This window comes from Mesocricetus auratus, unplaced genomic scaffold (assembly GCF_017639785.1).
Source record: "Mesocricetus auratus isolate SY011 unplaced genomic scaffold, BCM_Maur_2.0 Super-Scaffold_100024, whole genome shotgun sequence".
In the NCBI taxonomy this organism is placed as follows: Eukaryota; Metazoa; Chordata; class Mammalia; order Rodentia; family Cricetidae; genus Mesocricetus; species Mesocricetus auratus.
Window position 1 is genome coordinate 21,909,648 of NW_024429205.1, and position 22,189 is coordinate 21,931,836.

At 42.1% G+C, this 22,189-nt stretch overlaps 1 protein-coding gene across 6 annotated transcripts in view; it reads left to right on the top strand.

The window, feature by feature from the left end:
* The window catches only part of Clip4 (CAP-Gly domain containing linker protein family member 4), an 84,135-nt gene that overhangs the window by 19,722 nt on the left and 42,224 nt on the right, over positions 1-22,189 (top strand). For 5 of the 6 annotated variants that reach the window (XM_021229257.2, XM_040730767.1, XM_040730766.1 and 2 more), the window contains exons 2-3: positions 4,884-5,031; positions 21,456-21,595. In XM_021229257.2, coding sequence (XP_021084916.1) covers positions 4,899-5,031; positions 21,456-21,595 — 273 coding nt within the window. In that variant the 5' untranslated portion in view covers positions 4,884-4,898. The remainder of the gene's footprint in view (positions 1-4,883; positions 5,032-21,455; positions 21,596-22,189) is intronic. The other variant, XM_040730770.1, reaches the window with a different exon arrangement.

Below are 22,189 nucleotides of genomic sequence, written 5' to 3' on the forward strand. Positions count from 1 at the left end.
ACAGACATCCTTGTTATATGAATGAGCATCTTTTGGATATATGCCTAAGAGTGGAGTTAATGTGATTTTTAATAAAACGATTTATTTTTATTTTACATGCATGAGTATTTTTGTTTGCATGTATGTACTGTGCCAGTGGAGGCCAGAAGAGGGTGTTGGATCCCCTGGAACTGGAGTTTCACGGAACTGGAGTTATCATGGGGGTGGTGGTAACCCAGCCTGGGTACCAGGGTAGTAGCCAGGGCTCCTAACTGCTGAGTCATCTCTTTATCGTCAATGACTTTTGATTTAAAGTAATTATTTATATTTTGAGACACGTTCTCATTGCGTAGCTCTTGTCCTGGAACTCCCTTTGAAGACCAGGCTAACTTTGAACTCATTGAGATCTGCTTTCCTGTCTCCCAAGTACTGGGGCTAAAGGCTTGTGCTACCATGCCCAGCTAGTGATTTTTTTTTTAAATTTAGCACATAAACGACAATTAGCAAAATCAACATTCTAACAAAACCTAATTCTAAAATATGCTAATTTGATGCCTACATGCTGAGGAACGACAATGGGAACTTATTAAAAGTCTTTGTTTTCTGTAATTAAACCATTATATTTCTGCAAGAGCAGAATTCTTTGTAAAAACACTGCAACCCTTGGCGCCACCTGGTCTCACATCTGGGTGGAGCTATTTCAGGCGGTGTCAGATGGCACTGAACGGCGTGTCCACGTGTGCAGTGCTGAGTGAACGCTGTTGAGGGCCACGGCTAAAGCAAGGTCACACAATAGTGCTCTGTCTCAGACACCTCAGACTTTGCGTTCTTTTAGCTGTTTGCTCGTTTAGAAACCTGAACTGTTTCAGATTGCCATTTTTTTTTGGTGACACTCCAAACTTAGCTGTCCCCCACTCTAAGCCCACTGTTTAAGAAACTCTACATCCTATGTTCTGTCTCATCTGTGTCTGCACAGCACCCCGCTCTCCCAAGTCATAGTACTCACTGTACAGTAGTTGTGGCTGGACTCTACAGGGGGCATAATTCATTTCCTTATCTCTGGAACGCACAGCTTAGGACCTGATGAGACATAGTATTTTTCGGGCGTATGGCTAAATGCCTTGAGTGCGGGTGTCTGATGTTCTCTCTAGGGTCTAGGGCTGCTTTCCCAGTGTTTTGTCTGTAGTAAACAGAAGGGTCATTGGAGCTATGCTTTTACATGCTTATTTGCTTAGGTTTGTTTTTGAATTTCGTGGAAGAAAGGCTTACATACTTGTAATATGTGTGTGATGAGTGAACGGATGTTTTTATAAGTAGCAAATAAAAGGGCTGTTGGAGTTGTGTTTGTAAAAGGTGAACACTTAGTCTTGTTCTGGGAATTGATGAAAATAAATACCCATGGACTGTGATGGGAAACTGAATGAAATGGCCGTGATTACAATCAACATGGACACAGCTTGGGTCTCCTTATAGTTGAGGAGCTCCAGTATGCTGCTCTTCAGCCGTGTCTCAAGCACTTGAGGGAAAGGCTGCATGTAGCTCACTGGTAGAGTGTTTGCCTGGTGCATGTGAGGCCACAGGTTCAATCCTCAGCATCACAGAAATAAACAATTCTGAAGGAATTTCTTGGCCCTTGGTCAGCTCTCTCTGGAGGCCCGATAGCCCAAACCTCTGTGAAGACGTCATTGGTGTGCAAATGCAGAGTCAGGTTCCTTGGAAAATGATGAGCTGTTGGAGCCATGTGACAACGGGCTTTTACCCAGAAGTGGTTTGAGTTAGTGTGGTAAGATGGAATTCCCATGTGCCCGGAAGTTTGGAAAATTTGGTTTCAGTTGTTTAAACTGTAAGACATGGTTGTACCCAGTTAATCAGGGACGATCTCTTTCAAACCAATTTTTCCCAGTTAACCAAAGGAGATTTTGGAAAAAATACCTACTCACATCAGATCCGTACATCTCTAAACTTGATCAGGTTCCAGGTGCCATAACCTTCAGATCTCGAAATCTGTGAAACTTGTGTAGTGTGTAGTTTGTGGTGGAATGAAAGAGTTTTTTTTTCCCCCCAAGAAGGTAAAGAAATGGGACTAGGAAAAAATACAAAGAATGTTCCTCATGTGGCTTCTCTGGCCTTGAAATATATAAAACAGTGAAGTGGACTCCATGTCTTGTGTGAATTATCTTTCCACCTTGGATCTGGAATTTTAATGTCTATTATGTGTGTAGTAGTCTTGTTCTTGTAGTAGTTCTATTTTTTTGGTTATGTGTGTTCATGTATGTATGCATATTCACATGTGTGCATGCTTCTGGCCAGAGGTTGATGTCACCTGTCTTTCTCCAAAGTTTTCTACTTCAGCTACAAAGGCAAGGTCCCTGGCTGAGCCCCGAGATTTTGGTTTGTCTGGTGTAGGAAGCCCGCCTGTCCCCGGGAGTCCTCGTCACCTAGCGTTGCTGTTACAGGAGGGCCACTTTACCCACCCCGCTTTAATGTGTGCCCCGAAGATCTCAACTCCAGTCCTTAACCTGTGCAGCAGACGCTTCACCCACGGAGCTGTCCCCCCACATGTAGGTCTTGACAGTCTGCAGGAAATGAAAGGTACTCTGGGGATCACACCAAACAATTTTCTCATCGCTTTGCTGACAAATTAAGAGTATAGAAAACATGTCTGAGTCCCCAAAGTGTGATTACAGTCGATTACTCTTCCTAAAACATGGTTTTAAGTATGCCAGTCTCTTTTGGTATGCCGGTTCCACGGAGCTTATGGAATTGAGTGGTGTGGTTTTTCTGTGGGTTAAGAACTAGCATAGACACCCACCCCAAACCCAAAATGGAGATAGCTTTGCATCTGCCTGCTCTCCCAGCTGCACACCCTACAGCAGGCTGCCCTTTTCAGTTGCTTCCCAGGCTCAGCTCAGGACAGGACGTTCCCAGGGCAAAGTTTCCTGTAGGTCACTGGTGGGAGCATGCCCTCTTCTGTGTCATTGCCTGTGTGCTCATCAGCCATACTTCACTTTAAAAACAGATTATAAGCTATCTACCATGCATGCTCCACCAGCCACCCTTTTTTGTCAACTCTGAAACATCTCCAACGGGGCCTTGTGTGTGGAACCGTAATGGATGTTCACTAAGTTTCGTTTTTGTGTTTTGGTTCCAAGGAAGCTTCCTATCTACTTTGGGGGAATATTTACCCCGATTTGTTACCAAGCAGACGGGCCTGCAAGTGGGACCCGTAGATGGGAGTGTAAGAGAAGGAAGGGGCGGTGTTAGTGGTGTGCCTTTCTGTTTGGAACGGCTAACGAAGAGCGCCTCGGTATTTAACACTAACCCTTTGCTTTTGCGTTGTTCCTGTGTGTGCGGCAAGGTTAATGCCCAAAGACTCCATGTGTTGGGTGCACCAGTTTCCCCCTCCCACAAAAAATTGAGATTCCTTTAATATAGTAAGAGCGAGGCTAGTTTGTTTAACATACAACATTCCTGTGTGCATAAGTGTATGCTTTTTAAGCCAAAAGAGAGCACACTGTTGGTGCTGGCTTCTGCTCACAGAGAGAAAAGGTCTGAATTAAGTGGGAAGGAAACCAGTTAGTTCCAAGCGACAGTTTCCTTGTAGCTGAGTGGGCTGATAAGGTGGTTCCGTTAGCTTAAGAAGCTCTCTTAGGGTCTCTGTAGCAGTGATGAAACATCATTATCAAAAACAGCTTGCTGAGGAACGTTTATTTCCTTTTACAGTTTGTAAGTCTATTACCCAGGAAGTCAGGGCAGGAACTGAAGCAGGGCAGGAACCTGGAGGCAGGAGCTGATGCAGAGGCCATGGAGGAATGCTGTTTACTGGTTTGCTCCCCTTGGCTTGCCTGCTTTCTTACAGCACACAGGACCACCAGCCCAGGGATGGCCCTGCCCACAGTGAGCTGTGCCCTCCCCCATCATTCACCCATCAAGACATGCATCACACACAGGCTTGCCCATAGGCCCATCTGGTGGAGCTCTCAGTTGAGAGTCCTTCCCAAATGACTCTAGTCTCGTCAAGCATATGTTCCTTTCCCAAATGTTAAAAGCACACACAGAATCATATCTCCTACTAGATTAAGCTGCTAGTTAGCTATTTTTTTGTTTACTGGTGTTCTTTGTATTGAATGTAATCTAAAGTCTTGCTTATATCTAAAAATAAACATGAGAATTCATAATATTTCAAAACAGAATCAAAAGAAGCTAAGACTTTAGTTTTATAGCCGAGCTCCACTTAACATTTCTCTGCCCTCTACAGCATTTCTGAGATATATAGGCTGGGTATATTACAGGTCTAGTTTAGAAAAAATTTGGTCTACATACTCTGTTTTCTGGGTGAAGGCTAGTATGAGTTGATAGGGTTTAAAGTCACAGCCCCCCTCCTGTCGTGGAGTAAACAGACCCCACATTGCTAAGTGGGGTAGCTCAGCCATCTTTTCCGTTTGTGGAAATAATTAATTTTCGGTGATGTTTTCTGGGATATCAGGTAATAATGGCACCCTGCAAGTCCCATGTGATGTGTATGTGTAATGGGCTCCACTGGCAGGCGATGTCGCATCCTGGGCTTGAAGGTCGGCTTCCTGAGGGCAGTGTGCCCTTGTTTAGTGCCTCCCATTGGGATCAGCTCAGCCTTGAGAGCAGGTTTTTATCTTAGTGGCAAGTTAATTTCTTTAGAAAAGGCCAGTTATAGTTTATCTCTCCTGAGCCTTGTATTGCAACAGTGCATGGGCTGGTGCGAGCCTGTGGGAAGTGACACATAGTCCCTAAACCGCTGTTTGCCCGGGCATTGAAGATGTCAGGCTGACTGCATGAAAGACTGTCAGGGTCTCTGTGACTGAAGGCGGTCATCCCAAGCTGAGCACTAGTGGAGTGGAAATGTTCTGAGTGTCCCTTTCCTGTTATAGGTGGCTTTCTAGAAGATGACCATAGAGGACCTCCCAGATTTCCCATTGGAAGGAAGCTCGCTGATCGGAAGATACCCGTTTTTATTCACAGGCTCTGACACACCAGTTATCTTTTCCATTTCGGCAGCACCAATGCCTTCGGACTGTGGTATGTCAAGGGTCTGCTATTGTCCGTGAACGGGTAACCCGACTCCTACCTCAGGCTCCCTTTGCACTCCTGCTAGTTTGAAACCATTTGCTGTCATTTTTATAAGACTTTCAAACTTTTTCTTTTTCAAAAACACAATTGCTTATCACAGCTTCTGCCATTTAAGCTCAATGCTTTATTTCTGCTGTCAGCATTTTTATTATGTAAAAATGTTGATTTTTTAAGCACTTTTATGGATTTGGAGGGTTTTATATTTAGAATGTAATGGTGCTCAAACATGTACCATTCTGCTATTGATGTATTAATTTTGGTTAAACATACCGACTTGCAAAAGCACCATGTGCTTAGGCAGGGCTAGACTGAGATCTTCGTGGAAGCTGGAATGAAATCAGCTTGTATTGAAGTTGATCTGTTTAAGTCTCCTTTGTAACATGTAAACTTGGAAGGGGTCTAGTTTTTGTTCTTTTTGATTTATTCCCCCAAGAATATATTTTATAAGATAGTTAATAAATGAATAAAATAATTTTAGGAGGTGAGTGGATAGAATTGTTACATTTCCACTGTAGTTAAGATTTTTTCAGGTAAAATCACCATTTCATATTGTCTCTGGTGGGATAATATTAATGTATTAGTAGATTAAAGTTACTACACTAGGAATTTGCCTTTAAAGCCCTTATGCGTATTCTAGTGGTTCCTCATTTCCGGGTGTGTTCTTGCTGATAAGTCATCCGAGGACTTACCTGACACTACCTGGATCCTAGGATTATCTATGTGTAGCATTTACTAATGTTGGCTGTACTTATTTCAGCTCTAACAAAATCATGTATGTGGGGAAACCTTGAGCAAAGGGACAATGGGCCTGCATATGACACGTACTCTATTTTGAATTAGTTGGCTTATTTCTTTAACTAGACCTACGTTAGGCCTAGGCACGGAATAGCAGGCGTATTTGGCTTACCTAGCAGGGTAAGGCAGTCATTTGCCGTTAGCTGTTAACGTTTTGCTGAGTACATACAGTGGATGATAACAAGTGTAGACCCCTCTGCCTAACTGATAGGAAACATTGCTTCTGTTAGGATGACAGACATTTCCCATACAGACATTTCATTTGTGAGATCTCTGACGTAGCCATGCAGTCTCTTGCAGATCCTCACTTTCAGGTATATTAGCTGCCTTTTTATTGCTGTGATAAAAGACCACGACGAAGGCAACTTAGAGAAGGAAGGGTTTATTTCAAAGGGATAATAGCTCAGCACCACCAGGACAGCAAGCATCAGGCAGGGCAGCAGGAGCAGCTGAGAGCTCGCGTCTGGACCCACAAACAGGAAGCAGAGAGAGCTAACATGAAATGGTGGGAGTCTTTTGAAACCCCAAAGCCCATTTGCACTGTCATATTTCTCCAGTAAGGCCACTTCTAATCCTTCTCAAACAGCCACCAGCTAGGGGACAAGTATTCAAAAGCCTGAGACATAGGGAGACAGCTCATTCAGACACCACACCGAGAAACTAATGGAATAGTATTTCATTGTCAAGAAGCGTCAGTTATAACATAGATTTTTGCCTATGGACTCAAAATGTGTCTTCATGGACTCTGACCGGGTGGTCCTTGTTTAATGTGTGGGACTCATGGTGCTTTGAGGGATTTGGAAGTAATTTGAACACTATTAGTCTGCACTTCCTTTGACCACATGTTTCTAGTCTCCATATCAGTTTCTGGTGGTCAGGATTTCTGGGCTTTTCATGCCAGGTATTTCCTTACTAAGCTGTTCCAGTGTTGCCTTAAAAAATGGTGTACAGGATGCTGGGCGGTGGTAGTGCACACTGTTAATCCCAGCACTCCAGAGGCAGAGACAGTTGGATCTCTGTGACATTGAGGTCAGCCTGGTCCACATAGTAAGTCCCAGGACAGCCAGGGCTGAAGAGAGACCCTGTCTCAAAGAAAAAAAGGAGAGGAGAGGAGTCCCATCCCAGCTGCTAGTCAAACATCTAATAAGCATAACCTGTTGCTATTATTATTTAAATATCCACCCTACTTTCTTGTCATTTGAGTGTTTCTTTAAAAATAAAAAAAATACTTTGTGTGTGTGTGTGTGTGTTCTGTCTGCATGTATGTCTATGCACCCTGTTCATGCCTAGTGCCCTTGGAAGTCAGAGGAGGGCATTGGATCCCCTGGGACTGGAGTTGCAGACAGTTGTGAGCTGCCATGTGGGTGCTGGCTTATTTGCCTTATTTCTCCTACATCTACTTTCCATATCTTAGCTACTGTCTGTCTCTTAGGCTGTTGGCATGGCATCTTGGATCTCATTAGAAAGGTAGTCTCGGCTCAGTGGAGAATACTAGGTTAGATCTACATTGTAACAAGATCCCCAGGGCTTGTCTCCATCAGTGCTGGGACAGCTCTGACACAGAACAAGAACTTAAGTGTCTCTGTCCCTGTCCAGTAAGTCCTAGCGAAGGTTTGATTAGAACTGAGATGGCTTGAGAGTGCTGTAGAGAATTGACAGTGTTAAATTGTTTCTCTAACAATCCAGGAGTGTGATGTTTCTTTTCTGCTCAAGTCCCTGCACTTCTAAATTTATCTCTAAATAAGATTGATAATTATTGGCATGCCTTTTATTTCCCCTTTTTATGTAGGAATGCTATTTATTTATTTAGTTTATCGAGATAGGGTTTCTCTGTGTACCAGCTCTGGCTGTCCTGGAACTTGAGTTGTAGACCAGGCTGGCCTCAAACTCACAGAGATCCTTCTGCCTCTGCCTCCTGAGTGCCAGGATTATAAGCATGTGTCACCACCTCCCAGAAATGTAGGAATAATTTTCCTGGAGAAAAGATCCATTTGACTTATTTGCATTTGTATCAACGCATAGCCACAGTTGGTATAGTGAACTTTTGACATAGTTATTTGTGGTGATTTGAAAGAAAATGGCCTCCCAAACTAGTGACACTATTAGGAGGTGTGTCTTTGTTGGAGTAGGCGTGGCCTTGTTGGAGGAAGTGTGTCACTGGAGGCGGGCTTTGAGATCTCCTATATGCTCTAGTCACAGCCAGTGTCTCAGTTCACTTCCTGTTGCCTGCAAGTCAAGATGTAGGACTCTCAGCTACTACTCCAGCACCGTGTCTACCTGCATGCCACCGTGTCCCACCATGATGATAATGAACTAAATCTCTGAAAATGTAAGCCACCCCAATGAAATGTTTTTTCTCTGTAAGAGTTGTGGTCATAGAATACCCTTCACAACAATAGAAACCCTAAGACTTTTAGCCAAAAAAAATTTCAAAGAGATGCAGTTTTCTCTAGTTACCCTTTGGCACCATTACTCTTGTTCCCAGAGGTAACTATTGTCAGATAGGTAACAAAATATAATAAAAAGCCATGTGTTATATGTCATTAGCTGTGTGAAGACATGTAACAACAGGCAATATCATTTTGTGTACTGACAGTTTTATGTAAGTACCTGCATAATTTTGTAACTTGATTCACTAATACACATTGTGAGATCTGTTTTTTATCAATATATGTTACCTCTTAATGCATTTATCTGTTGTTAAATATATTCCATTAATTCTTCTAAAGAAACATTCCATCATTTCCCTCAGTACCATCAGTGCTAGAATAGACATTCACTTTTTAAAAACATTTGAAATTAAAGTATATTTATGCAATTTTACCTTTCCCAGTTCCTCCCAGCTTCCCCATCCCTCTCAAATTCATGGCCTCTTTTCCTTTAAATGTTACTGTTTTATACACACACACACACACACACACACACACACAGACACAGACAGACAGACAGACACACACACACTACACACACACAAACACACAGACAGACACAGGCACACACAGACAGACACACAGACACACAGACAGACAGACACACAGACAGACAGACACACAGACAGACAGACACACACACACGCACACACACACACACACCCCACAACCTGCTGAGTCCTGCTTGCATGCATTTGCTTTCAGGGCTGACTGCTTGGTGTTGGATAACCAGCTAGGGAGCTCATCCCTGGGGAAGTCTAATTCTCTCAGCAAAGAATAAGAATTCTTGTGGGGCATGTACAAGAGGCTCTTCAGCTGTTTATTCATTTACAAATATCTCCATTAGAAATGTCCAGCGCCTATGAAAGTGACTAGTGGATGAGTGACTGAATTGAACTGGAAAAGCAAATTCACTAATTGCTATTGGCAAGAAACACACCTGAGTTTATGTCTGAGAAACCAGGCAAGGCGTTTCTCCAGGTTGTTTACTGACTTGTTCTTCCAGATTCTTCTCTTTTGACTTGACAGTGTGACAGCTCTGACGCATTCTCCCAGTCCTCAGGTCTCCTTCTCTGCACCCAGGGTGCACAGCCGCACTCAGCAGGCTCTGCTGATGACTCCTGTGCATACAGATTTTGTTGTTTGATTCCTGCAGAGACTGTTTGCCAAGTTAGTGGACATCTAAAAGGCTTGAAGACTCACAAGGGTGAAACACACAAGAGAGATTGTGAGTGTCCCTGTCAGGAGGGAATTACACTGCATCAGGAGCCTGTGAAGTCAGATAGCTGAGACTTCAAAGGCAGTGGCCAGAATGAGAGCCTGGGTGCAACATGGTTCTCTATAGAAGTATAATTTTTTTCTACTACCATCCACATTTCTTATCAGAGACAATCACAGTAAAACTAACTTGCTTGTAAGTTAAGTTTAGTCTATTTAAACTTTACAGAAGTATGCCAAAGAAGCCAGATCTGTGCTTATTCTCAAATAGAACTTTCCAGCCATAGTGCTGACGATATACAGCAGACTTCACTGGTGCTATAGAGACGGCCAGGTTTCTTCAGGCTGTCTGGTAACATGGAGCCTCAGGACAGAGTTTTAGAATCCACTCCAGGCCAAGACGTCAAGACAAAGCCTCATACACAGTGACCCATGAGAAGAAAAACAGGCTCTCCTGTGCGCAGTGAGAGCTTTGGAATTTTGGATTCAGACAGAGGGACAAACATTCAGAGAGAAAAAAATGCTGCCTCCTTCTGTTTGTAAAGGGTTACTTTCCTAAACTGCTGTTAATTTCCAGGCCTTGAGAGGAAAAGGGGAGCTTTAAATCTGGACAACAAACATTGAAGTGCCAGAAATATTTCAAACAAGATCATATGCATGGTAACCTGCTAGTTCTTTGAGTCTTGCTCTGTGGAGCCCAGGCCTGCTACCTTCTGGTTGCTTAGCTTTCCACAGGGCTCTGGAGGGTCTTACCCAGCCCAGTGGTATGATCTTGAAGTTACCAGAAACCCATAGTTTACAGACTTTCCCATAAATCTTCTGGCAGTTTTTTTTGTATATATAATAGATGCTTATAACACTGTGTGAAAGACATTGGAGAAAAAAATTCAAAAACAGAAAAAACCTGCAGGTCATTCAGGAGTAAAAACCATGGGTAAAGGTTTAATGGGAGTTCATTATAACGTGATTAATGTAGAAAAGTAGTTATTGCTGTGACATTTCAGATAATTTGAATTGTAACTGATAAATTATGCCAGGGTCTACTAGATTTCTAAGAATTTCATATGGTTTCTGGAAAACTCACTGTACTTGTCATGTCGGTTATCTGTCTATAACATAGAAGTGTCATGTCAGTCATCTGTCTATAACACACAAGTGTCATGTCAGGCATCTGTCTATAACACAGAAGTATCATATGAGTCATCTGTCTGTAACACACAAGTATCATGTCAGTCAGCTGTCTATAACACAGAAGTATCATGTGAGTCATCTGTCTGTAACACACAAGTATCATGTCAGTCAGCTGTCTATAACACAGAAGTATCATGTGAGTCATCTGTCTCTAACACACAAGTGTCATGTCAGTCAGCTGTCTATAACACAGAAGTATCATGTGAGTCATCTGTCTGTAACACACAAGTATCATGTCAGTCAGCTGTCTATAACACAGAAGTATCATGTGAGTCATCTGTCTGTAACACACAAGTATCATGTCAGTCAGCTGTCTATAACACAGAAGTATCATGTGAGTCATCTGTCTCTAACACACAAGTGTCATGTCAGTCAGCTGTCTCTAACACACGTGTCATGTCATAAAGATAGTTAAGCAGTACTTGTCATTTGTCAGCATTTTAAGCTGCTCAGTTTAACACACCAGGTGGGACTCTAATCAGTTTCACTTTTGCTTGATAATTCTTCCCAAGCAAGTAAGTCTAATTAATTAGTAGAGGTCCTCCTCTCACTCTCTTACTCCCCCACCTTATTATATAAGAAAGGGAACAAAATCATTTTCATTAGAAAATTTTAGGTCCCTCTGAAAATCCCCAAAGTTAATGTGAAGTCAGAATGACTTTAGAGTTTGAGTTTTGAGAAGTTTTTTTAAATTTAAATTAGAAACAAGCTTGTTTTACATGTCAATCCCAATTCCCTCTCCCTGCCCCCCACCGACACCCTATCCCATCCCCTTTCTGCTCCCCAGGGAGGGTGAGGCCTTCCATGGGGGATCTTCAAAGTCTGTCATATCATTTGGAGCAGGGCCTAGACCTTTCCAGTGTGTCTAGGCTGAGAGAGTATCCCTCTATGTGGAGTGGGCTCCCAAAGTCCGTTTGTGTACTAGGAATAAATACTGATTTATAGATTGCCCAGCCCTCCAAACTGACATCCATGTTCAGTGGGTCTGGAACAGTCCTATGCTGGTTTCCCAGCTACCAGTCTGGGGTCCATGAGCTCCCCTTTGTTCAGGTCAGCTGTTTCTGTGGGTTTCTCCAGCCTGGTCTTGACTCCTTTGCTCATCATTCCTCCCTCTATGCAACTGGATTCCAGGAGTTCAGCTCAGTGTTTAGCTGTGAGTGTCTGCTTCTGCTTTCATCAGCTACTGGATGGAAGGCTCTAGGATGGCACATAAGGTAGTCATCACTCTCATTATTGGAGAAGGGCTCTCCACTATTGCTTTGATTGTTAGTTGGGGTGATCTTTGTAGATCTCTGGACATTTCCCTAGTTCCAGATTTCTCTTTAAACCTATAATGGTCCCCTCTATTATGGTATCTCTTTTCTTCCTCTCCTCTATTCTTCCCCTTACTCGATCTTCCTGCTCCCTCCTGTCCTCCTCTCCCCTCCTCTTCTCCACTTCTCTTTCTCCTAACCCCTCTCCCCTTCCCCATGCTCACAATTAGCTCAGGAGATCTTGTCCCTTTCCCCTTCTCCAGGAGACCATGTATGTCTCTCTTAGGGTCCTCCTTGTTTCCTAGCTTCTCTGGTGGTGTGGATTGTAGGGTAGTAATCCCTTGCTCTATGTCTAAAATCCATATGAGTGAGTACATACCATGTTTGTCTTTTTGTGACTGGGTTACCTCACTCAGAATAGGTTCTTCTAGTTCCATCCATTTGCCTGCAAATTTCAAGATTCCATTGTTTTTTTTTTCCACTGAGTAGTACTCCATTGTGTAAATGTACCACATTTTCTCTACCCACTCCTCATTTGAGGGGCAACTAGGTTGCTTCCAGGTTCTGGCTATTACAAATAATGCTGCTATGAACATAGTTGAACATAAGTCCTTGTTGTATGAATGGGCATCCTTTGGGTATATGCCTAAGAGTGGAGTTGCTGGGTCTTGTGGTAGCTTTATTCCCATATTTCTGAGGAATCTCCATACTGATTTCCAAAGTGGCTGTACAAGTTGGGACTCCCACCAGCAGTGGAGGAGTGTTCCCCTTTCTCCACATACTCTCCAGCATAAACTGTCAATGGTGTTTTTGATTTTAGCCATTCTGACAGGAGCAATATGGTATCTTAGAGTTGTTTTGATTTGCATTTACCTGATGGCTAAGGATGGTGAGTACTTTAAGTGTCCCTCAGCCATTTTATACTCTATTGAGAATTCTCTATTTAGTTCAGTCCCCCACTTTTTAATTGGATCCTTTGGTGTTTTGGAGACTTGCTTACTGAGTTCTTTGTAAATTTTGGCGATCAGTCCTCTGTCAGATATGGGGTTGGTGAATATCTTTCCCCATTCTATGGGCTGCCTTTTTGTCTTGTTGGCTGTGTCCTTTGCCTTACAGAAACTTCTCAGTTTCAGGAGGTCCCATTTATTAATTGCCAATCTCAGTGTCTGTGCTACTGGTGTTATGTTCAGAAAGGGGTCTCCTGTACCAATTTGTTCAAGGGTACCTTCCACTTTCTCTTCTAAGAGGTTCAGTGTGGCTGGATTTATGTTGATGTCTTTGATCTATTTGGACTTAAGTTTTGTGTATGGTGATAGATATGGATCTATCTGCAGTCTTCTAAACATCAGCATCCAGTTATGCCAGCACCATTTGTTGAAGATGCTTTCTTGTTTCCATTGTATAATTTTAGCTTCTTTGTCAAAAATCAGATGTTCATAGGTATGCTGGGATTTTGATGTGGATTGCATTGAATCTGTAGATTGCTTTTGGCAAGATTGCCTTTTTTACTATGTTGATCCTACCTATCCAAGAGCATGGGAGATCTTTCCATTTTCTGGTATCTTCTTTAATTTCTTTCTTTAAAGATTCAAAGTTCTTGTCAGACATATCTTTCACTTGTTTGGTTAGCATTACCTTAAGGTATTTTATGTTGTTTGTGGCAATTGTAAAGGGTGATATTTCTTTGATTTCTTTCTCAGGCCTTTTGTCGTTTGTATATAGTAGGGCTATTGATTTTCTTGAGTTGATCTTGTATCCTGCAACTTTGCTGAAGGTATTTATCAGCTGTAGGAGTTCCCTGGCTAGAGTTTTTGGAGTCACTTATGTAAACTATCATATCATCTGCAAATAGTGAAAGTTTGACCCCTTCCTCTACAATTTGTATCTCCTTAATCTCCTTTTGTTGTCTTATTGCTCTAGCTAGAATTTCAAGTACAATATTGAAGAGGTATGGAGAGAGTGGGCAGCCCTTGTCTTCTTGTTCCTGATTTTAGAGGAATTGTCTTGAGTTTCTCTCCATTTAGTTTGATGTTGGCTGTTAGTTTACTGTATATTGCTTTTATTTTGTTTAGGTATGTTTCTGTCATCCCTGATCTCTCCAAGACCTTTATCATGAAGGGGTGTTGGATTTTGTCAAAGGCCTTTTCAGCATCTAGTGAGGTGATCATGTGATTTTTCTTTTTTAGTTTGTTTATATGGTTGATTACATTGATGAATTTTGGTATGTTGAACCATCCCTGCATCCCTGGGATGAAGCTTACTTGATCATGGTGGATGATTTTTCTGATGTGTTCTTAGTTTCGATTTGCTAGTATTTTATTGAGTATTTTTGCATCAGTGTTCATGAGGGATATTGGTCTGTAGTTCTCTTTCTTAGTTGTGTCTTTGTGTGGCGTGGGTACCAAGGTTATTGAAGCCTCATACAAAGTTTGGCAATTACCCTTTTGCTTCTATTGTGTGGAATACTTTAAGGAGAATTGGTATTAGCTGTTCTTTGAATTTCTGGTAGAATTCTACACTGAAACCATCTGGCCATGGGCTTTTTTTTTAGTTGGGAGACTTTTGATGACTGATTCTATTTCATTAGGGGTTATAGGTCTATGTAAATTGCTTATCTGTTCTTGATTTAATTTTGGTAAGTGATATCTATTCAGAAAATTGTCATTTCCTTCAGATTTTCGAATTTTGTAGAGTGCAGGTTTTCAAAGTATGACTTAATGATTCTCTGGATTTCCTTAGTGTCCATTGTTATGTCCCCCTTTTCATTCCTGATTTTGTTAATTTGCATGTTCACTTTCTGCCTTTTGATAAGTTTGGATAAAGGTTTGTCTATCTTGTTGATTTTCTCAAAGAACCAACTCTTTGTTACATTGATTCTTTGTGTTGTTTTCCTAGTTTCTAATTTATTGATTTCAGCCCTCAATTTGATTATTTCCTGTTGTCTACTCCTCTGGGGTGAGTTTGCTTCTTTTTGCTCTTTCAGCTGTGCTGTCCATTCTCTAGTGTGACTGTTCTCCAGTTTCTTCATGTGGGCACTTAGTGCTATGAACTTTCCTCTTAGCAATGCTTTCTAAGTGCCCCATAAGTTTGGGTATGTGTCTTCATACTTACTGAATTCTAGGAAGACTTTAATTTCTTTTTTTATTTCTTCCTTGACCCAGGACTGGTGCACTTGTGCATTGTTCAATTTCCATGAGTTTGTAGATTTCCTGCAGTTTGTGTTGTTGAATTCTAACTTTTAAGGCATGGACGTCTGAGAGGTCACAGGGGGTTATTCTGATTTTTTATACCTGTTGAGGTTCACTATGTTCCCAAGTATGTGGTTGATTTTTGAGAAGGTTCCATGTGGCGCTGAGAAGAAAGTATATTCTTTTGTGTTTGGATGAAATGTTCTATAAATGTCTGTTAAACCCAATTGGGTCATAACTTCTATTAGTTCCTTTGTTTCTTTGTTAAGTTTCTGTTTGATGGTCCTGTGTATTGGTGACAGTGGGGGTTGAAGTCTCCCATTATAAGTGTGTGAGGTTTTATGTGTGATTTGAGTTTTAGCAATGTTTTTTTTTTTGTTTTTTACAAATGTGGATGCCTTTGTATTTGGGGCATAGATGTTCAGAAATGAAACTTCATTCTGATGGATTTCTCCTGTGATTAATATGAAATGACTTTTGATTGTTTTTAGTTTAAAGTGTAATTTGTTAGATATTAGGATTGCTACCCCCGCTTGTTTCTTGGGTCCGATTGGAAAATCTTTTCCCAACCCTTAACTCTGAGGTACCATCTGTCTTTGAAGTTGAGGTGTGTTTCTTATATGCAGCAGAAGAATGGATTCTGTCTTCCTATCCATTCGGTTAGTCTGTGTCTTTTTATAGGCCAGTTAAGACCATTAATATTGAAGTATGTTAATGATGATTGATTGTTCATTCTTGTTTGTTTTGGATTTGTTGGCAGTGGTGGTATTGTGCTTGGATTTCCACCCCCTTTTCTGTTGGTAAACTGGGATTATCTATTACCTATGTTTTTGTGGGTGTAGTTACTTTCCTTGGGTTGGAGTTTTCCTTTCTGTAGGGCTGGATTAGTAGATATGTATTGTTTAAATCTGGTTTTGTCATTTCTCCATCTATAGTGATTAAAAGCTTTGGCTGGGTATAGTAATCTGGACTGGCATCCGTGGTCTCTTAATGTTGGTAGAATATCTATCCAGGACCTTCTGGCTTTCAGACTTTCCATGGAGAAGTCAGATGTAATTCTGATAGGTGGCCTTTTTACTTTGCTGCTCTTAATATTCTTTCTTTATTCTGTATGTTTGGGGTCCTGATTTTTATGTGGTGAGGGAACTTTTCTCTTGTGGTCCACTCTATTTGGTGTTCTGTAAGCTTCTTGTACTTTCATTGGCATTCCTTTCTTTAGGTTGGGAAACTTTTCTTCTATGATTTGGTTGAATATGTTCTCTGCACTTTTGAGGTGGGTTTCTTTACCTTCTTCTATACCTATTATTCTTAGGTTTGGTCTTTTCACAGTGTCCCATATTTCCTGGATATTTTGTGTTAGAGATTTGGACTTAATATTTTTTTGGTCGATGAATCTATTTCTCGTAGTGTATCTTCAACACCTGAGATTCTGTCTTCCATCTCTTGTATCCTGTTTGCTATGCTTGCATCTGTAGTTCCTGATCATTTACCCAGCTTTGCTGTTTCCAGCATTCCCTCAGTTTGTGTTTTCTTTATTGTCTCTATTTCAGGTCTTGAACTGTTTCCTTCATTTGCTTGATTGTTTTCTCTTGACTTTCTTTAAGAGATTTGTTGATTTCTTGTATTTTTTGTTTGTTTTTTCTTCCATTACCTTAAGGGATTTTCTCATATTCTTATATCATGAAGTTGTTTTTAAGGTCATTCTCTTCTGCTTCATCTGTGTTGGGATGTTGGGGTCTTGCTGGTGTAGAGTCCCTAGACTCTGGTGGTGTCATATTGTTCTTTCTGTTGTTGAATGTGTTTTTACATTGTCTTCTTCCTATCCCTTCTTCCGGTGGGTGCAGGTGGAGTTTCTTCCTCTCCTGGTGGGTATGAGTCCAAGGTTCCCTTCTGGTGGGTGCAAGCTGGTCCAATACTCAGATGACTCTCTCTTACTGTGGTGGAGACGGGACTAGTACCAGGATGTTGGCAGATCCTGGATGGACTGTTCCACCGGGCCGGGTTCCCCTGGTGTTCAGGCCCCTAGCCTCAGGAAGCTCTGAGCTGGGCACCAGAAAGCAGGCAGGAAGCAGGCCTGTGCTTACCTCCTTCTGTGGGTGGAGGCGGCACCAGGACACTGGCAGTCACTGCTTGGGCTGGACTGCTGGGATGGGTTCCCCAGTGCACAGTCTGCAGGCCTCAGGAGTCTCCCAGCAGGGACCCCTGCTTTTAAATTTTTTTTAGAGCCAAGAGATTAAATAGGGTCACAGTTCAGTTTTCAGTGCAACCAAAGTGACAGAAATTTCAAACACAAATAGAAAATGCCATATAGTTTCAAAGAAGGTGAACAAAACCCCTCAGTTCTTTTAATTAAAAAGCGGAAGCAGTCAAAGACAGCACAAGGCATAGAAAATTACCTTGACAGATACAGAATCTTCATTTCCTAGGAGGATTCCTCCAAAATTGGAAATCCTTTGCACTCTACCACCAAGAACAGACTAGAGAACAGACCAGACCTGGAGAAAATGTGAGTTTCACAGCCATGGATCAACTCAGGTTTCTGCCACTGTGCTCTCATCAAAGCCCCCTTCCCCTTCCCTCCCATCCCCTTTAGTCACTGGCTCTGTCCTCTTCCGCAGTAACACTTCTGTCTTCATACTTAGTACCTTTTCTTAGCTGCTGGGCTCGCAGTTGTGGAATGCACCCTTTCACAATTTTTAGACACACTCTTCCTTAACAGAGTTTTTCAGGGTAGCACAAGACATATTAAACCCAGATAATTGCTTATTTCTCTGACCTAAGGTAGATACACTTAGTTTAGCAATTGGTTTTTATTTTATTGTGTAGACTCATGTCAAGTTAGTAGACAACTCTCAAAAATGTTATGAGACTTAACATAGCTAACCATCTTATTTTTCTTACTCAGGAATCTTTCTTTTTTTAATGTAGAGGTAGCATAAGCTAATTCTTAACTATAACACTCTATTTTGAGTAGGAAGTCAGGTAGAATTCATGTTAAATGCTGCATATATTTCTTGCTGACAACTCTGGAGCCTTATCATTTTAAAAAGTAAATGAATAGAATTTTCATTTACTCAAATCATGTCCTGAGAAGTATTTAGGTTAATTTTTAATTTTCTAGATGTTTTAGGAATTTTTTTATATACATCTATTTAACAACACAAATACACACGAATAGACCTAAATAAATACTTTAGCTGTGTGCCAGGTAGAATAGCAATAAAAGACTTCCTAGTTGTCTTATTAGGGTTATTAATTGCTAGGGTGAGATACCATACTAAAGCAGCTTGGGGAGGAAAGGACTTATTTGACTTATGCACTGCTCTTCATTGAAGTAAGCCTGGGTAGGAACTCAGGGAGGACAGGATCCTGGAGGCAGGAGCTGATGCAGAGGCCATGGAGGATGCTGCTTACTGCCTTGCTCCTCATGGCTTGCCCAGCCTGTGTTCTTATAGAACCCAGGATCACCAGCCCAGGGGTGGCCCCACCCTCAATGGTCTGGGCCCTCCCACATCAATCACTAATTAAGAAAATGCCCCACAGGCTTTTCTACAGCCAAATCTCAGGGAGGCATTTTCTCATTTGAGGTTCCCATCTCTAACTTCTGTACTAACCTGTGTCAAATTGACATAAAAGTAGCAGCACACCAGGAAGCTGATGGGCATTGTGTGTCCCTGGCAAACATCAAAGTCCCCACTCAGCCACAGCTTTCTACTGTGACTTTATTTTCATGCTGCAACAATCTTTTAGAGATGCTATTCTGAGTCCTTTATGATGGGGAAGTCCTGTGTGTATGTCAATAAAGCACTGTTGGCCAATAGGGAAGCAAGATAGGTGGGACTAGGAGTCCAGGAGGACTCTGGGAAGGAGAAACACAGGGAGTCACCATGCAGCCTGCCAGAGAAGTAAGATGTCTAGAACTTGTCTCCGGTAAAAGACATACTTAGATTAACAATTATGGGGTAAATACTTAAGTCAGAGCTAGTCAGTAAGAAACAAGCAAGGCCAACAGCGTCATAATTAATACAGTGTGTTGTGTGTTATTTGGGGACTACAACTTGGCAGAGCCAAGGCGACTGGTGGGGAAAAACCAAAACGGCTGACAAGGAAAAAGCTTCTCTCAACACCTTTAGATTTTAGAAATCAAAGACTGCATGCCACTGTCTCCGAGAGGCTCAGGAGCCTTTCTTTTCCAGGGCTGCCTTAAGGCTGACATCTCCCTTCAGTGGAAGGCTTCCCAAAGTTCACCCATTTCTCCAGAAAGGCACCTATTACTGACCCATAGCTGGCATGGGACCAAGTGGAACCCACTCTGACTTTAGAGTTTTCAAAAGAACATTTAGGTTATTTTTTTTTCTTTTTGAGACAGGCTGGCCTCAAACTTACTATGTTTATTATGGTAGTCAAGGCTGGCCTTGAACTCCTGATCTCTAGCCTCTGCCTCTCAGGGCTGGGGTCTCAAGCACACTTCTCAGGGGTGCACTGACTACCCTTGGCTTCTCTAAGGGGTCTTAACTATGAGCAGTCTCATTTTCCAGTTAACTTCCCTGAAGCACAGGGAATCATGCGCTTTCTCCCTTCCCTGTTTAGATATGAACATTCCAACGTTCTGATAAGAACAGGTTTCAGGCAAGGGTCCACACGGATCAGAAAGCCGATAGATACTCTCCATGGACGGCTGCTGCACTTTCACAGATGCCTCTGTTCTGTGCTTCCCTTCAGCCTTCGGCTGTCCCACCCCAGATATTTGAAAACACAGAGGAGACAAACTCAAAGACCTCAGGAGTCCCAGGACAGTGACTGCTGTCACCATCTGAACTCCATGAGTTAGTTCATCAGAGTCATGTAATTGAGGAAGGACAGACAGTGGAGACAGACAGACCTGGTCTCCACCCCTCATTGCCCTTCTTAGTTGTGTGACTTTGAGCCGCTGTCATTTGTATATACTTTGATTTTCCCTTATGCAAAGCCAGAATCACAATTTGTGGGCATTTGTGTGGTGTTTGTTAAGCTGTTGGTGTTCAGCAAATGTTGGTTCTGGACTGTTTCCCAGGTTTAGATCTTTTCTGCCTTTTATAGTTTTTTTTTTTTTTTTTTTTTTTGGATTAAGACAGTAGAATCTGCTTTTCTTCTGAACCACTGTTGTGTTTCCTTCATGAAATAGTCCCTTTTTAAATTTTTTTTTCATTTTACATACCAACCCCATTCTCCATCCCTCCCCTTCTCCTGCCTCCCCATCCCCATCCACTCCTCAGGGGAGGTAAGGCCTCTCTTGGGGAGTCAACAAAGTCTGAGCCAGTCTCTTTTATCTTTGAGGGTTCCCTGAATTTTGACCACCCTTAAAAGGCATAAGAAATCCGGAGATGAGTCCTTCAGGTTTTTCTTGTGGATTTTATTGGTGCAGATTCCAAAATAATCCGGTCACTTTGTGCCTTGTTTTCTCTTTCTTTTCTGCATGTCGGGGCACTAGGCCCTTATCTGTTGGAATAGTGTCCTAGTCAGTGTTCTGCTGCTGTGAAGAGACACCATGGCCGCAGCAACTCTTATAAAGGAAACATTTAATTGGGCTTGTTTACAGTTTCACAAGTTTAGTCTCCTAATATCATGGCAGCACACAGGCAGACATTGTGCTGGAGAGGTAGCTGAGAGTCCAGCATTCAGATCCACAGGCGTTAGGAAGCCAGACTCTGGCCTCGGAATGGGCTTTCTGAAACCTCAGAGCCCGCCCCTAATAACACACTTCCTCCAACAAGGCCACACCCAATCCTTTCAAATAGTGCCGCCCCCTGGTGAGCAAGCACCCTATCTATGAGTCTATGGGGGTCATTTTCATTCAGACCTCCACACACGGCGTCTCCCCTCAGACATATCTGGTGAGTGACAAGGGTGCTTGCTGGTTAAAGAACCCAGGGAAGATAGAAGAGTAGAGAGAACAGTGGGGCTCCTACTTGGTATGTTTATTTTACCTGCGTTATATGGGTGGTGTGAATCTACTACCTGCCGTTTGTGTTTTGAGAGAAAAATGCTGATGAAATTTGATGGTGTCACTGTGCCTTAGAGATGACATTTGCACGAGGCAGACTGTGTCACACATGCAGCTTTATATGTGTGGTACTTGGGGGCTTCACTCTCTGGACACTTTAAATGCGCCTCATTTGTTTTTGAGACTTGCTTAATGTTATCTGGCTTTTTTTCTCGCCCCTAAAAATGTTTGTATCTGTTGAATGTTTGCCCCATTACTTGCCTTCAAAATGCTAGAAACCGCTAATAAATTCAATTTGCACTATTTTGTATTTCAGAGTTTTCTTTCTTTGATCCCAATGATGCATCGTGTCAGGAAATTCTCTTTGATCCCAAAACTTCAGTCTCAGAATTATTTGCTATTTTAAGACAATGGGTTCCTCAGGTCCAGCAAAACATTGACATTATAGGGAACGAGGTAAGCGAACCTGGCATGTTAAGCTCTGTGTTATTGCAACTGTTAATGATTAGAATATTTTCTCCTTCTAAGAGGAGAGATCCCTATGGGGAAAAGCCCATCACAGTCCGCAGTCTGTCTGCATTTCCGGGGAGGGAGCGGGAGGCATGCTGCGCTTTCTTCCCGTCTTTTCCTCCAGTACCTGCACTCATTCTGTGGCTCTGTCATTGCAGACTTCTGGTGGAGCAGGGAGAGCCATTTTGCACAACCCTTTCTTTGTACAAAGTGGTTCCGCAAATTTCATAACATTTTGCGGAGGTTTTAGATACCATCATATTCCTTCTACTTTGGAATGGTCTGGTAATGATCTAGGCTTAAATACAATTTTAAAGTATTCAGCTTTTTGAGGGAGGTTTTGACACACGTGTTGTAATGCTGTAGGAAGAAGCCCCACACATTTTTTTCCAAGTATCATTGTAACCACTAGAAAAACTTTTTTGATCATTTTTGAAAGAATGTATTTGGAGTGACATCATGTAGAATGGCCTTCTGCCTACAGGCATGTTCAGATTTCATTGCTGCTGAGTGCAGTGTTGAATGCTATGTGACTGGGTG